Consider the following 12475-nt stretch of genomic DNA (forward strand, 5'->3'; position numbering starts at 1 on the left):
CAAGTTATTATCCCAGTCAGATCATTTCCTGTAATTATTGTGGACTATTAAACCAAACACATTTAAAAAATTTTTTTTTTTTTTTTTTTTAAAGCCAACCGTTTATTGTCATCTTAAGGACTGGAAAATCTAAATTCTTAATTGGTTTTGTAAAGTAAAAAAGTACTGCTTTAAATAAACCATTGAAATGTTACCATGGCGACATTTCAGGGGCAATATGTGAGCGAGGTGTTCATTTTAACCTCTTATATTATATGTTGATAGATATATATGCTATATAAGGGGTGTCCAAATTGAGGCCCGGGGGGCCATTTGTGGCTCATTTTTTTAACGGCCCGCGGCACATTTTAAAAATACTATTACAAGATAAAACTTAAAAAAAGTGTAATAAAAGAGCAAACAGGTGAATTATAACGAGAAAAAGTGGCAATGTTGACTCTAATAACACAAAGATGCCATGCAAGATGGGTTTTTTTCTTTAAAACTGCAATATGAATTATTTAAATCTCCAATTATTTCACATTAAATATATCACCTTGAAAATATTATGGGGAAAATATTTCTTATTTTGTGTTTTTGACAAAAAAAAAGTTTTTTTTTTAGCAAAAAGGGAATAAACAAAACACTAAATGAAATAGACACATTTTGTATCAACAGATAGATCTGAAGTTGATAAAGAGATTTAAGTGTTGAAAGTTAAAAAAATATATAATATAAATATATATATATATATATACATATATATATATATATATATATATATGTATATATATATATATATATATATATATATATATATGTATATATATATATATATATATATATATATATATATATATATGTATATATATATATATATATATATATGTATATATATATATATATATATATATATATATATATATATACACTACCGTTCAATAGTTTGGGGTCACTTTGATATGTCCTTATTTTTGAAGGAAAAGACTGTACTTTTCAATGAAGATAACTTTAAACTAGTCTTAACTTTAAAGAAATACACTATAAATTGCTAATGTGGTAAATGACTATTCTAGCTGCAAATGTCTGCTTTTTGGTGCAATATCTACATAGGTGTATAGAGGCCCATTTCCAGCAACTATCACTCCAGTGTTCTAATGGTACAATGTGTTTGCTCATTGGCTCAGAAGGCTAATTGATGATTAGAAAACCCTTGTGCAATCATGTTCACACATGTGAAAACAGTTTAGATCGTTACAGAAGCTACAAAACTGACCTTCCTTTGAGCAGATTGAGTTTTTGGAGCATCACATTTGTGGGGTCAATCAAACGCTCAAAATGGCCAGAAAAAGAGAACTTTCATCTGAAACTCGACAGTCTATTCTTGTTCTTAGAAATTAAGGCTACCGTATTTCCTTGAATAGCCGCAGGGGCGCTAATTAATTTAAAACCTCTTCTCACTCCTGCGGTTACCAAAACCATGCGGAATGAGCAAGCATGCTCTAATTATTTTAAAACCTCTTCTCACTCCGGCGCATACCTTATCATTAAAAACACATTTAATAAAAAAAACGTTATTATGATCTTACCTTTACTTGTAGATGGGTCCATGTGCAGCTGCTTCTGATCAAAGGCAGTCTTTCTCATCTTTCTTCAATTTTAAAAGTCTCTGGAGATATTCCTTTAATTATTACCTCCTGCTTCGATTGAAAGTCCAGTTTAGAAAACGGTTTTATTTTAGATATGTAATCCTCCATGTTAAAAGTGCAAGCAAACAATTGCTGCATGCTTGCTGCTTGTTGTCTTCTTCTGCAGTACCTGTCTCCTGCAGTACTGGTAGTCGCAAGAAGGATCACTAGCGCCCTCTACCACCTGGAGGCGGGAGTCATTTAATGACTCATATTTGACCCGGCGGAAGTGCCAAGCATGCGCTAATTATTTTGCGAAACGAGTTTGACCCGGCTGTAATTCTAGGCAGGCGAATACTATATTCCCGGCGCCAATTCAAGGAAATACGGTATTCCACAAAATTGTTTGGGTGACCCCAAACTTTTGAACGGTAGTGTATATATTTGTATATATTTATGTATCAAAATGGCCCTCGCATGCTTTGACTTTTCAGTGCGGGGCCCTCAGTGTAAAAAGTTTGTTTTATGAATACATGTTGTATGTATGTATTTCATATGTTTTATGTCGTATGGAAAAGGGACAAGCGGTAGGAAATGGATGTTATATTGATAATGAATGTATTGCTCTTCTTCTTGACTTCTGTGTGTCTGGAATCCAGTAATTTGCCAAATAATCTGGGAAATGGAGTTGTTGACATTGTTGTTGGCGTGCTTGAAGGCGAGGGTCCCCGAGGACACGTCGCCGTGGAAGGACATCCTCCAGTTGGGAGCGCGGGACGCCGACGCCAACAGCAAGCTGGTGTTCTCCATCCACAGCAGCCTCCATCCCGCCAGCACCGCCCTCTTCCACCTGGACCCCAAGAGCGCCGTCTTGGTGACCGCAGAGGAGCTGGACTACGAAGCCATCCCTGTCCACACGCTCGTCGTCATGGTAACGGCAGACTCTTCTCATTTCCCAGCCAAATACAGCAAAGAAAACAAGTGTTTGCTGGTTTTGTTGAACAAATATACGAACGTCATTATTCTAACAGAGATAAAAAGTGCAGCTAATTAGGAATTGAAATGAGATTATTATAATGTTTTTTCTGTACACAGTATGTAAATATAGGATTTTAGCCCAAGGCTCACTTCCGTCCGTGGTCCCCCGACAAGTTGGTCTACACATAATGTACATTCTAATAACAACAACATTAATATTAAAACAGAGAAAGGTCAGCGTCACCACAACAAACTCATTCACATTCAGTCAGAGCTCAAACTCAAGCAAAGCAAGCAATAACTCCACGCTGACATTTTGGGGAATTTGTGAAAGTGAAGTTAATAATACTAACACAGACTCTTGTAAACGTGTTAGCATGTTAGCTATTACTTTCTTTTATTTATGAATTTTTTTTTCTGCTTTTTTCATTTTATTTTGCTTATCATTCACAATCTTTATGGAAGACAAGAACACATATGTTTGTATTTTTTATGCATTCTAAGTCGAAAATAACATTTACTTAGCAAAAGCCCCCAAATAAAAATAGTTGTATATATTTATATATATACATATATATATACAAACTCCGTTACCATATGAGTTGGGAAATTGTGTTAGATGTAAATATAAACGGAATACAATGATTTACAAATCATTTTCAAGCCATATTCAGTTGAATATGCTACAAAGACAACATATTTGATGTTCAAACTGATAAACTTTTTTTTTTTTTGCAAATAATCATTAACTTTAGAATTTGATGCCAGCAACACGTGACAAAGAAGTTGGGAAAGGTGGCAATAAATACTGATAAAGTTGAGGAATGCTCATCAAACACTTATTTGGAACATCCCACGGGTGTGCAGGCTAATTGGGAACAGGTGGGTGCCATGATTGGGTATAAAAACAGCTTCCCCAAAAATGCTCAGTCTTTCACAAGAAAGGATGGGGCGAGGTACACCACTTTGTCCACAACTGCGTGAGCAAATAGTCAAACAGTTTAAGAACAACGTTTCTCAAAGTGCAATTGCAAGAAATTTAGGGATTTCAACATCTACGCTCCGTAATATCATCAAAAGGTTCAGAGAATCTGGAGAAATCACTCCACGTAAGCAGCACGGCCGGAAACCAACATTGAATGACCGTGACCTTCCATCCCCCAGACGGCACTGTATCAAAAACCCACATCAATCTCTAAAGGATATCACCACATGGGCTCAGGAACACTTCAGAAAACCACTGTCACTAAATACAGTTGGTCGCTACATCTGTAAGTGCAAGTTAAAGCTCTACTATGCAAAGCGAAAGCCATTTATCAACAACACCCAGAAACGCTGCCGGCTTCTCTGGGCCCGAAATCATCCAAGATGGACTCATGCAAAGTGGAAAAGTGTTCTGTAGTCTGACGAGTCCACATTTCAAATTGTTTTTGGAAATATTCGACATCGTGTCATCCGGACCAAAGGGGAAGCGAACCATCCAGACTGTTATCGACGCAAAGTTGAAAAGGCAGCATGTGTGATGGTATGGGGGTGCATTAGTGCCCAAGGCATGGGTAACTTACACATCTGTGAAGGCACCATTAATGCTGAAAGGTACATACAGCTTTTGGAACAACATATGCTGCCATCTAAGCGCCGTCTTTTTCATGGACGCCCCTGCTTATTTCAGCAAGACAATGCCAAGCCACATTCAGCACGTGTTACAACAGCGTGGCTTCGTAAAAAAAGAGTGCGGGTACTTTCCTGGCCCGCCTGCAGTCCAGACCTGTCTCCCATCGAAAATGTGTGGCGCATTGTGAAGCGTAAAATACGACAGCGGACACCCCGGACTGTTGAACGACTGAAGCTCTACATAGAACAAGAATGGGAAAGAATTCCACTTTCAAAGCTTCAACAATTAGTTTCCTCAGTTCCCAATCGTTTATTGAGTGTTGTTAAAAGGAAAGGCCATGTAACACAGTGGTGAACATGCCCTTTCCCAACTACTTTGGCACGTGTTGCAGCCATGAAATTCTAAGTTAACTATTATTTGCAACAAAAAAATAAAGTTTATGAGTTTGAAAGTGCATTCAATTGAATATGGCTTGAAAAGGATTTGCAAATCATTGTATTCCGTTTATATTTACATCTAACACCATTTCCCAACTCATATGGAAATGGGGTTTGTATGTACATACACACACACATACACACATTTACACATGTATACATATACATAAATAACTATATATATTTTTTCTATATATATATATATATATACACACATATACATATAAATAAATATATATGTGTGTGTGTGCATACACATACATACATATACATACACACATATATAAATATATATATTTTTTTTTCATTTTTCATTTTATTTAGCTTTATTACATTACGATAGCACGTACAAATATGCATGAAAACACTCCTGCAGACATCACACATGGGACGCTTTAGTAAGTAAGAATAGTTTTAGTTATATTGTAAAATTTACCAACGTTGCTTGGAGTGATGAATGAAGAATCCATACGAGTAAAAACGTTATGGACGGCTCCAAAAGAGAACTTGCACTTCTACTTCCGGTTGAAAGCACTAAACGGAAGGACGCTGCAGCACCTGCAATGGGTGAATTTATCCACAAGATGACGCCATAGCAGAAACAATAACACTCCTTTTCAGTGTCTTTGCCTGTTTTTATTTTTATTTTGCTTTTCACATTTTGGCCTTCAGTGAAGAAATGTGTTAATTAACCGCACCGTTTTATTAGCCTTAGTAGCGTAATGGAGGGTACTTCATAGGGGGCGGCGTGGCGAAGTTGGGAGAGTGGCCGTAATCATGGTTCAATCCCAACCGTCTACCATCCTAGTCACGTCCGTTGTGTCCTTGAGCAAGAGACTTCACCCTTGCTCCTGATGGGCCTGGTTAGCGCCGTGCATGGCAGCTCCTGCCATCAGTGGGTGAATGTGGAAATAGTGTCAAAGCGTTCCTTAAAAAAAAGGTAGAAAAGCAACCCATTTACCATTTTATGACCTACTGCACTCATGTGTGATGCTGCATTCAGGTGCGTGACCAGGAGATCCCGGTGAAACGGAACTTTGTGAAGGTGATCGTTCACGTGGAGGACTGTAACGACCACGCGCCCGCCTTCCTCAGCCCCCGCTACCCGGCCACCATCTCCAACCTGGCCCCGGCGGGCTCCGAGGTGGTACGGGTCAAGGCCCTGGATGGCGACGCGGGCAGCAACGCCGCCGTCACGTACTCGCTGCATTCAGGTGAGGAGAAACGTTTTGGATGCATCGACGCGTTTTCGACGTTCATCCCGCGGCACGCCCTCCCGCCCGCGGTCATCAGATGTCGGCCGCTTATCAGCTCCGCTGAAGCGGTGTGCTCAAGGACACGATCAGGGCACTTAAGAGTGTTTCTCAATTCCGCCCCCCCGGCCGTGATTTTCTGTTTGGGATTTCTGGGGCTCCAGCCGACTCTCCTTTTTTGTTCCATTGTTTTATTTGCGGCCCGCCCTAAACATGGCAGAGAGAAATCTGGAGCTTGGCAGGGATTTGTCTATTATCCGTCCGACGCCGCTGATCGCCTGCGAGCAGAGCAGAGCACGCCATATGATCAGGACTCCCGCGGAAGCTTACCGTCGGCCCGTGTGATTTATGTGTCGGCTCGTCATCCGTTTCCGCTCCGGTTCTTGTTGGCGCAGCAGTTGCTCCCAAAGCAATGAAAGGAGAAAAAAAAGAGCACGGAGGAAAGAGCCGCCATTTTCCTTTTTTTCTTTATCTTCTAAATTAACCATCAGCAATTTATGCAACAAAAAAGGCAAAGAAAAACAAGCAATTATTAGGAATCCCCCATTTCAGAAGTAAAGAGTCCTCCCAGACTCTTTAGTTCTAAGACTAAATCAGCGGTGTCCAAACCTTTGGACCCGGAGCCCACATAGGGCTAAACAAATTAGGCCGGGGGCTGCATGTAACCATAAAGTAACTATATCTATATATATATATATAAAATATATATATATATATATATAATCTACAGCAAGGGAACATGAAGCTCCCGGAAGTAGACTAAAGCGAGGACTCAAGCTTTTGTGAATGTCTGAAACTGATCCTTTCTACGTTTGAGTAATTACTTTATTCTCTCCGCAGGAAACATCAACAACATGTTCTCCATAGATCAAGTGCTCGGCTCCATCACTGTTTCCAAACCCGAGGAACTCCAGCATCAGGACCAGTACCACCTCACGGTCAAAGCGACCGACCAGGGCTTTCCCCAGCGCAGTGACATCTGCTCCGTCCACGTCAACATCCGCATCTCGGACCACACCCCGCCCGCCTTCTCCACAGACGAATATTTGGCAGAGATCAGCGAGCTGAGCAGTTTGGGGACGTCGGTCCTCACCATCTCTGCCTCCAGCCCGGCCACGGTGCACTACGGGATAGAAAGTGGGGATCCAGACAGAACGTTCCATATCAACAAATACACAGGCTTGATATCCATTCAAGAGCACCTGGATTTTGAAACATGCTCCTCCTACAAGCTCAAAGTTTCTGCTTCCACCAGCTTTGGTGCCTCGTCCATGACCGTGGTTTATGTCTACGTGTTAGACGAGAACGACAACGCTCCCGTTTTTGGACAGAAAGAGTATGTGGGTCAGATAAGTGAGGCAGCACATGTCAATAGCATGGTTCTAGGGGACGTCAACACCCCTCTAGTCATTCAGGCTTCTGATGTCGACCAAGATGAAAATGCCCTGCTCGTCTATCAGATCGTGGAAGCAGAGGCCGCGGAAGTGTTCAAGATAGACGCTAGCACGGGTACCATCTCACTGATTGCCCCGCTCGACTTTGAAAGCCAGGCAGAGTATCACTTCAGCGTGCGTGCGAAGGACTCGGGGGAGCCATCGCTGAATGCAGCAGAGCCCGTCAAGGTCACCGTGCGCGTCCTGAACCTGAATGACTGCCCGCCACAATTCGCCAACGCAAAATATGAGCAATCCATCATCTCCCCGCCTGTCCGGGATACAGAGGTGCTGCGCGTCACGGCTCATGACGCCGACTCTTCAGTGTCATACAGCATTACTGAAGGGAATCTGAACAACGCTTTTACCGTCCATCCCACCACCGGAGTCATCTCCGTGAACAATGTGTCCGCTTTTCAACATTCTTACCAGCTGCTTGTCCGAGCCTCTGATGGCCTCCAGAGAGACTCAGCCACTGTCCGGGTGAATGTAACCAACGTGACTGAAAGCGGTCTTGGTTTTCAGCAAAAAATGTACTCGGCAAGTGTTTCAGAAAACCTAAACACGGTGAAAACATTAGCTGCCCTCAAACCCATCGGTTGTTCTTTCAACGAGCCTCTGTTGTACTCCGTTTTGAACCCCTTGGGGATGTTTGCAATCTCCCGCACTTCCGGCATCGTGGAAACCACCGGTGTGCCCTTTGACCGAGAGGACAAAGACGTTTATGACCTTGTGGTGATGCTACAAGACATGAGAGATACTCCAAGAACAGCCACCACCTTGGTCAAGGTATTCATCGACGACGTCAACGACAACTCGCCTCAGTTCCTCAACCTGCCCTTCTCAATGATGATATCTGAAGATGCAGAACCAGGGGACGTTCTGTATCAGGCAACTGCCATCGACCGAGATCTGGGTGAAAACGGATCCATTGTGTACTCACTGGAGGAGGATTACGACCTTTTCAGGATTGATCCAGACATAGGCGATATTTCCCTCCAAAGACCTCTTGATTTTGAAGCGCTGAGTAAGTACGTCTTGACGGTCCTGGCCATAGACGAAGGGGATCCGAGTCACAGGACTGAGGCACAGCTCAGTATTCAAGTGAGGAACAGAACCAACCCAGTTTTCCAAACTCTTCTGTACCCGCTGAAAGTGCCTGAAAACGTTCCTCCGTTCACCACCATCTTACACGTGCAGGCCAGAAACCCTGAAGGCTATCGACTGATTTACAACCTGGTGGAGGAAAACGCCTCAAAGCACTTCCATATTGATTTCAAAACAGGCGCTCTGACTGTTAGCAACCCGCTGGACTATGAAAGTCAGACAATGCACGTGCTGACAGTGCGAGCTACCGATTCTGTGACCGGGGCGTTTTCCGAGGCTTCCATCGAGGTAGAAGTTGAAGATGTGAACGATAACGCCCCCTTTTTCTCACAGCCAAAGTACACCGCCAGCATTGCGGAGGGCCTTCCTGTCGGCTCCTCAGTTCTGCAGCTTTCAGCGTCTGACTTGGACTCTGGCCAAAATAAAGACCTGACTTTCCAGATAGTGAGAATAGAAGGGCGTGAAACTGATTACTTTGGCGTAGACCGTCACAGTGGACTGATTTTCACAAGACAGGTGCTGGACCATGAAAGCACGAGTCACTTCCAATTGAAAGTCAAGGTTGTCGACAACGGGACGCTCCCCCTCAGCGGCGAGACAAATGTCTTTTTAAATGTCACCGACGTGAACGACAATCCCCCGCATTTCGTGAGCTCTCATTTTGAAGCCACACTTGATGAAACGGCAAAGTGCGGCCACATTGTCATCAAAATCCAAGCGTCTGATCCGGATGTCAGTGACGCCATTCACCTCAGATACAAAATCCTCGCAGGAAATGAAGGCCGCTACTTCCGTATAAACGAATCCTCCGGGATAATCTCCTTCTCGAACGTCTGCAGGAAGAACCTGGACGCTTACTATAACCTGACCGTGGCGGTGTCTGACGGCGTGTTTCAGAAGAGCGCACCGGTCAACATCGACATGATCAACAGCAACAGACACAGTCCTTACTTCAAACAAAACCTCTACGAGGCCGAGCTGGCGGAGAACGCTGAAGTCGGCACACGCGTGATCCGCCTGGCTGCCATCGACCCCGACGACGGGGCTTACGGCAGCGTGGACTACACCATCATCAACAAGCTAGCAGATGAGAAGTTTGCCATTGATGACAACGGTCAGATCGTCACGACGCAGCCGCTAGACAGAGAAAACCCCGAGCAGAGAGTCATAGCTATTAAAGTGATGGCCAAAGACGGAGGCGGTAAAGTCGCCTTTTGCACGGTCAAGATCATTCTCACTGACGATAACGACAACGTGCCGCAGTTCAAAGCGTCCGAGTACCAAGTTTCTATTCAGTCCACCGTCAACAAAGGCTCACCGGTCATTCAGATTATGGCTTACGACGCGGACAACGGCAAAAACGCCGACATCACCTACACCGTGGATGAGGCGGAAGAGGCGACCGAAGACATCATCGAGATCAACCCTTTCACCGGCGTCGTCAGCGTCAAAGAGAGTTTGCTCGGCATGGAGAACAAGATCTTCAACTTTAAAGTGAAGGCTCGCGACGGCAACCTGCCGTTCTACAACTCCACCGTCCCCGTTCAGGTCAAGGTGCTTCCTCCCGAAGTCCCGCTCCCAAAATTCTCAGAGCCCCTCTACAGTTTCTCAGCCGCCGAGGACAGTCCCGTAGGGACAGAGATCGGCTCCGTCAGAGCCAAGTCGGACACGCCACTCATTTACAGCCTGGTCAACGGCAACACGGTGGAAAGCAACAAGGACAAAGTGTTCAGCTTGGACAAAGAAAGTGGAACTCTGCTTCTGCAGAAACACATGGACCACGAAAAGACCAAATGGTACCAGATCGATGTACTGGCACAGGGCAACCACAACGGCACCGACGTGGCGTCGCTGGTGTCGGTCAGCATCCAGGTTCAGGATGTCAACGACAACCAGCCGGTGTTCGATGCTAACCCTTACAGGGCCTACTTGGCTGAGAACATGCCGACTGGAACCACCGTCATTCAGGTACGAAGATACCCAACTCACCACAACCAAGGTTTTCTACCATGTCAAACTTTCTAACTTTTTTCGGAGAATAGGTGACTGCCAATGACCCGGACACCGACACCAACGGTCTGGTGACCTACAGCCTGGAGCGTCTGCCTGACGACACCACCACCAACATCACCCAAGTCTTCTCCATCGACGGCGACACCGGCTGGATTGTCACGGTGCGGGAGGCCGACTGCGAGGCTTCGAGGGTCTACCGCTTCCACGTGCTCGCCAGCGACCACGGCGGCGACGCCAAGCTCTCGTCCAGCGTCCTGGTGGAAGTGACGGTGACGGACGAGAACGACAACCCGCCCAGGTTCTCCCAGGACACGTACCGCGGCTCGGTGGTGGAGAACGGCCGTCCCGGGGAGGTGATCGTCTCCATGACGACCACGGACGCAGACGTTTCGCTGGAGAACCGCCTGGTGACGTGTTACATCACAGGTGGGTGTGTCTACCTCATACATATTCATGAACCCAGTGGCCTCTTCATTAGGTACACAATCTACTGAGATCTGATACCAGAGCTGTATCAGCTCTATAAGACCATTTCTGTTCAATGAAGTGGAACTAAAAAGTGATCCTTTTTGAGAGAATGTTTTCATGCTGAAATGGCTTGAAAAGGGTTAACAAATGAAAAAAAACACATTAATTTCAACAGATATATTCGTTGGCCAGAAAATGTCGAAAATGAGAGATGCTCCAATCAATCAGCCACCAATCAGTATCGGTTGATTTCTGTGAACAATTATGTGATTGGCTGACAATAAACAACTTTTCCCACAAAAAAAAACATTTTTTATGGCAAAAATACTAAATATGCAATATATACCCCCCGCCCCCAAAAATGTTGAAAGTGGACTATTTGATGCCAAGTAATTGGAACCCCAAAGAGATCAATAATTTATAACAACATGGATTTGGACTCATTCCACATTTTTGAACAATGACAGTTTTTGAAGAAAAAAAAAAAAAATCCCACTAAAATGCTTGGGGTGTTAAAACGGCCTCCACTCATAAATGTGTAAAAATAAGTCACCAAAATGTATTTGGATACTTTTAGATACTTTCCTAAATAAAGGGGAACACAAACAATTTCATTATTGTCTTTATTGTAACCAAAAATCTTGTACATGTACATCTACTGATCCTTTTTGAGAGAATGTTTTCATGCTGAAATGGTTTGAAAAGTGTTAACAAATGAAAAAATATATATTTTTGCAACGTCGAAAATAAGGGATGCTCCGATCGATCATCCACCGATCAGTATCTGTTGATGTCCGTGAAAAATTATGTGTTTGGCTGACAATAAACAACATTTCTGTTTTAACATGTTCTATCTACACTTCTGTTCAAATGTAATAATCACTTATTCTTCTCTTCTTTGATACTTTACATTAGTTTTGGATGATACCACACATTTAGGTATGGATCCGATACCAAGTAGTTACAGGATCATACATTGGTCATATTCAAAGTCCTCATGTGTCCAGGGACATATTTACTGACTTTATAAACATAACATACATTTTTTTTTAAAAGGAAATAAGATTTTGTGACGATAAAAAATATTGATCATAGTATCGACTATTGTACTTGGTATCAGTACAGTAGATATCAGGTGTAGATCCACCGATGGCATTTGTTTACATTCAGGAACGCTAGCTTTTGTTAGCGGTGACGCCGGTGAGCTATTGTATCCTCCTACGGTGTGTAGTGAAGCATGGTTTAGCAGGGCTGCGAGTCTTTGGGTGTCCTCGTCCTCCAGTGATAATGATAATTGTAAGAAACTTACTTTACTGTCTTAAAGCACCTCTTCCTGAGGGTGTTTCAGTGTTATAACTTCACCTTTATCTTTACTTTTTTACACCAAAATGCGTCCATTCTCCCTTTTCTGTCTACACACTGTGTCTGCTTGTAAGTACTCTGTGTGTGTGCGCTGCCCAACATGCTCCTCTGCTCCTAAAACCAGCAATGTCACCACGTGACGACGCGCCGTCATGCCCGTTAAAAAATATCGTGGAACCGGTACTTTTCAAACAGAGTATAG

General features: G+C 43.5%; 1 protein-coding gene across 3 annotated transcripts in view; it reads left to right on the forward strand.

The window, feature by feature from the left end:
- fat2 (FAT atypical cadherin 2) overlaps positions 1-12475 on the forward strand; it is a 179382-nt gene that overhangs the window by 94924 nt on the left and 71983 nt on the right. For all 3 annotated transcript variants that reach the window (XM_062039742.1, XM_062039743.1, XM_062039744.1), the window contains 4 exons: positions 2326-2538; positions 5641-5851; positions 6731-10398; positions 10473-10869. In XM_062039742.1, coding sequence (XP_061895726.1) covers positions 2326-2538; positions 5641-5851; positions 6731-10398; positions 10473-10869 — 4489 coding nt within the window. The remainder of the gene's footprint in view (positions 1-2325; positions 2539-5640; positions 5852-6730; positions 10399-10472; positions 10870-12475) is intronic.

The sequence above is a fragment of the Entelurus aequoreus genome, linkage group LG28, assembly GCF_033978785.1.
Source record: "Entelurus aequoreus isolate RoL-2023_Sb linkage group LG28, RoL_Eaeq_v1.1, whole genome shotgun sequence".
In the NCBI taxonomy this organism is placed as follows: domain Eukaryota; kingdom Metazoa; phylum Chordata; class Actinopteri; order Syngnathiformes; family Syngnathidae; genus Entelurus; species Entelurus aequoreus.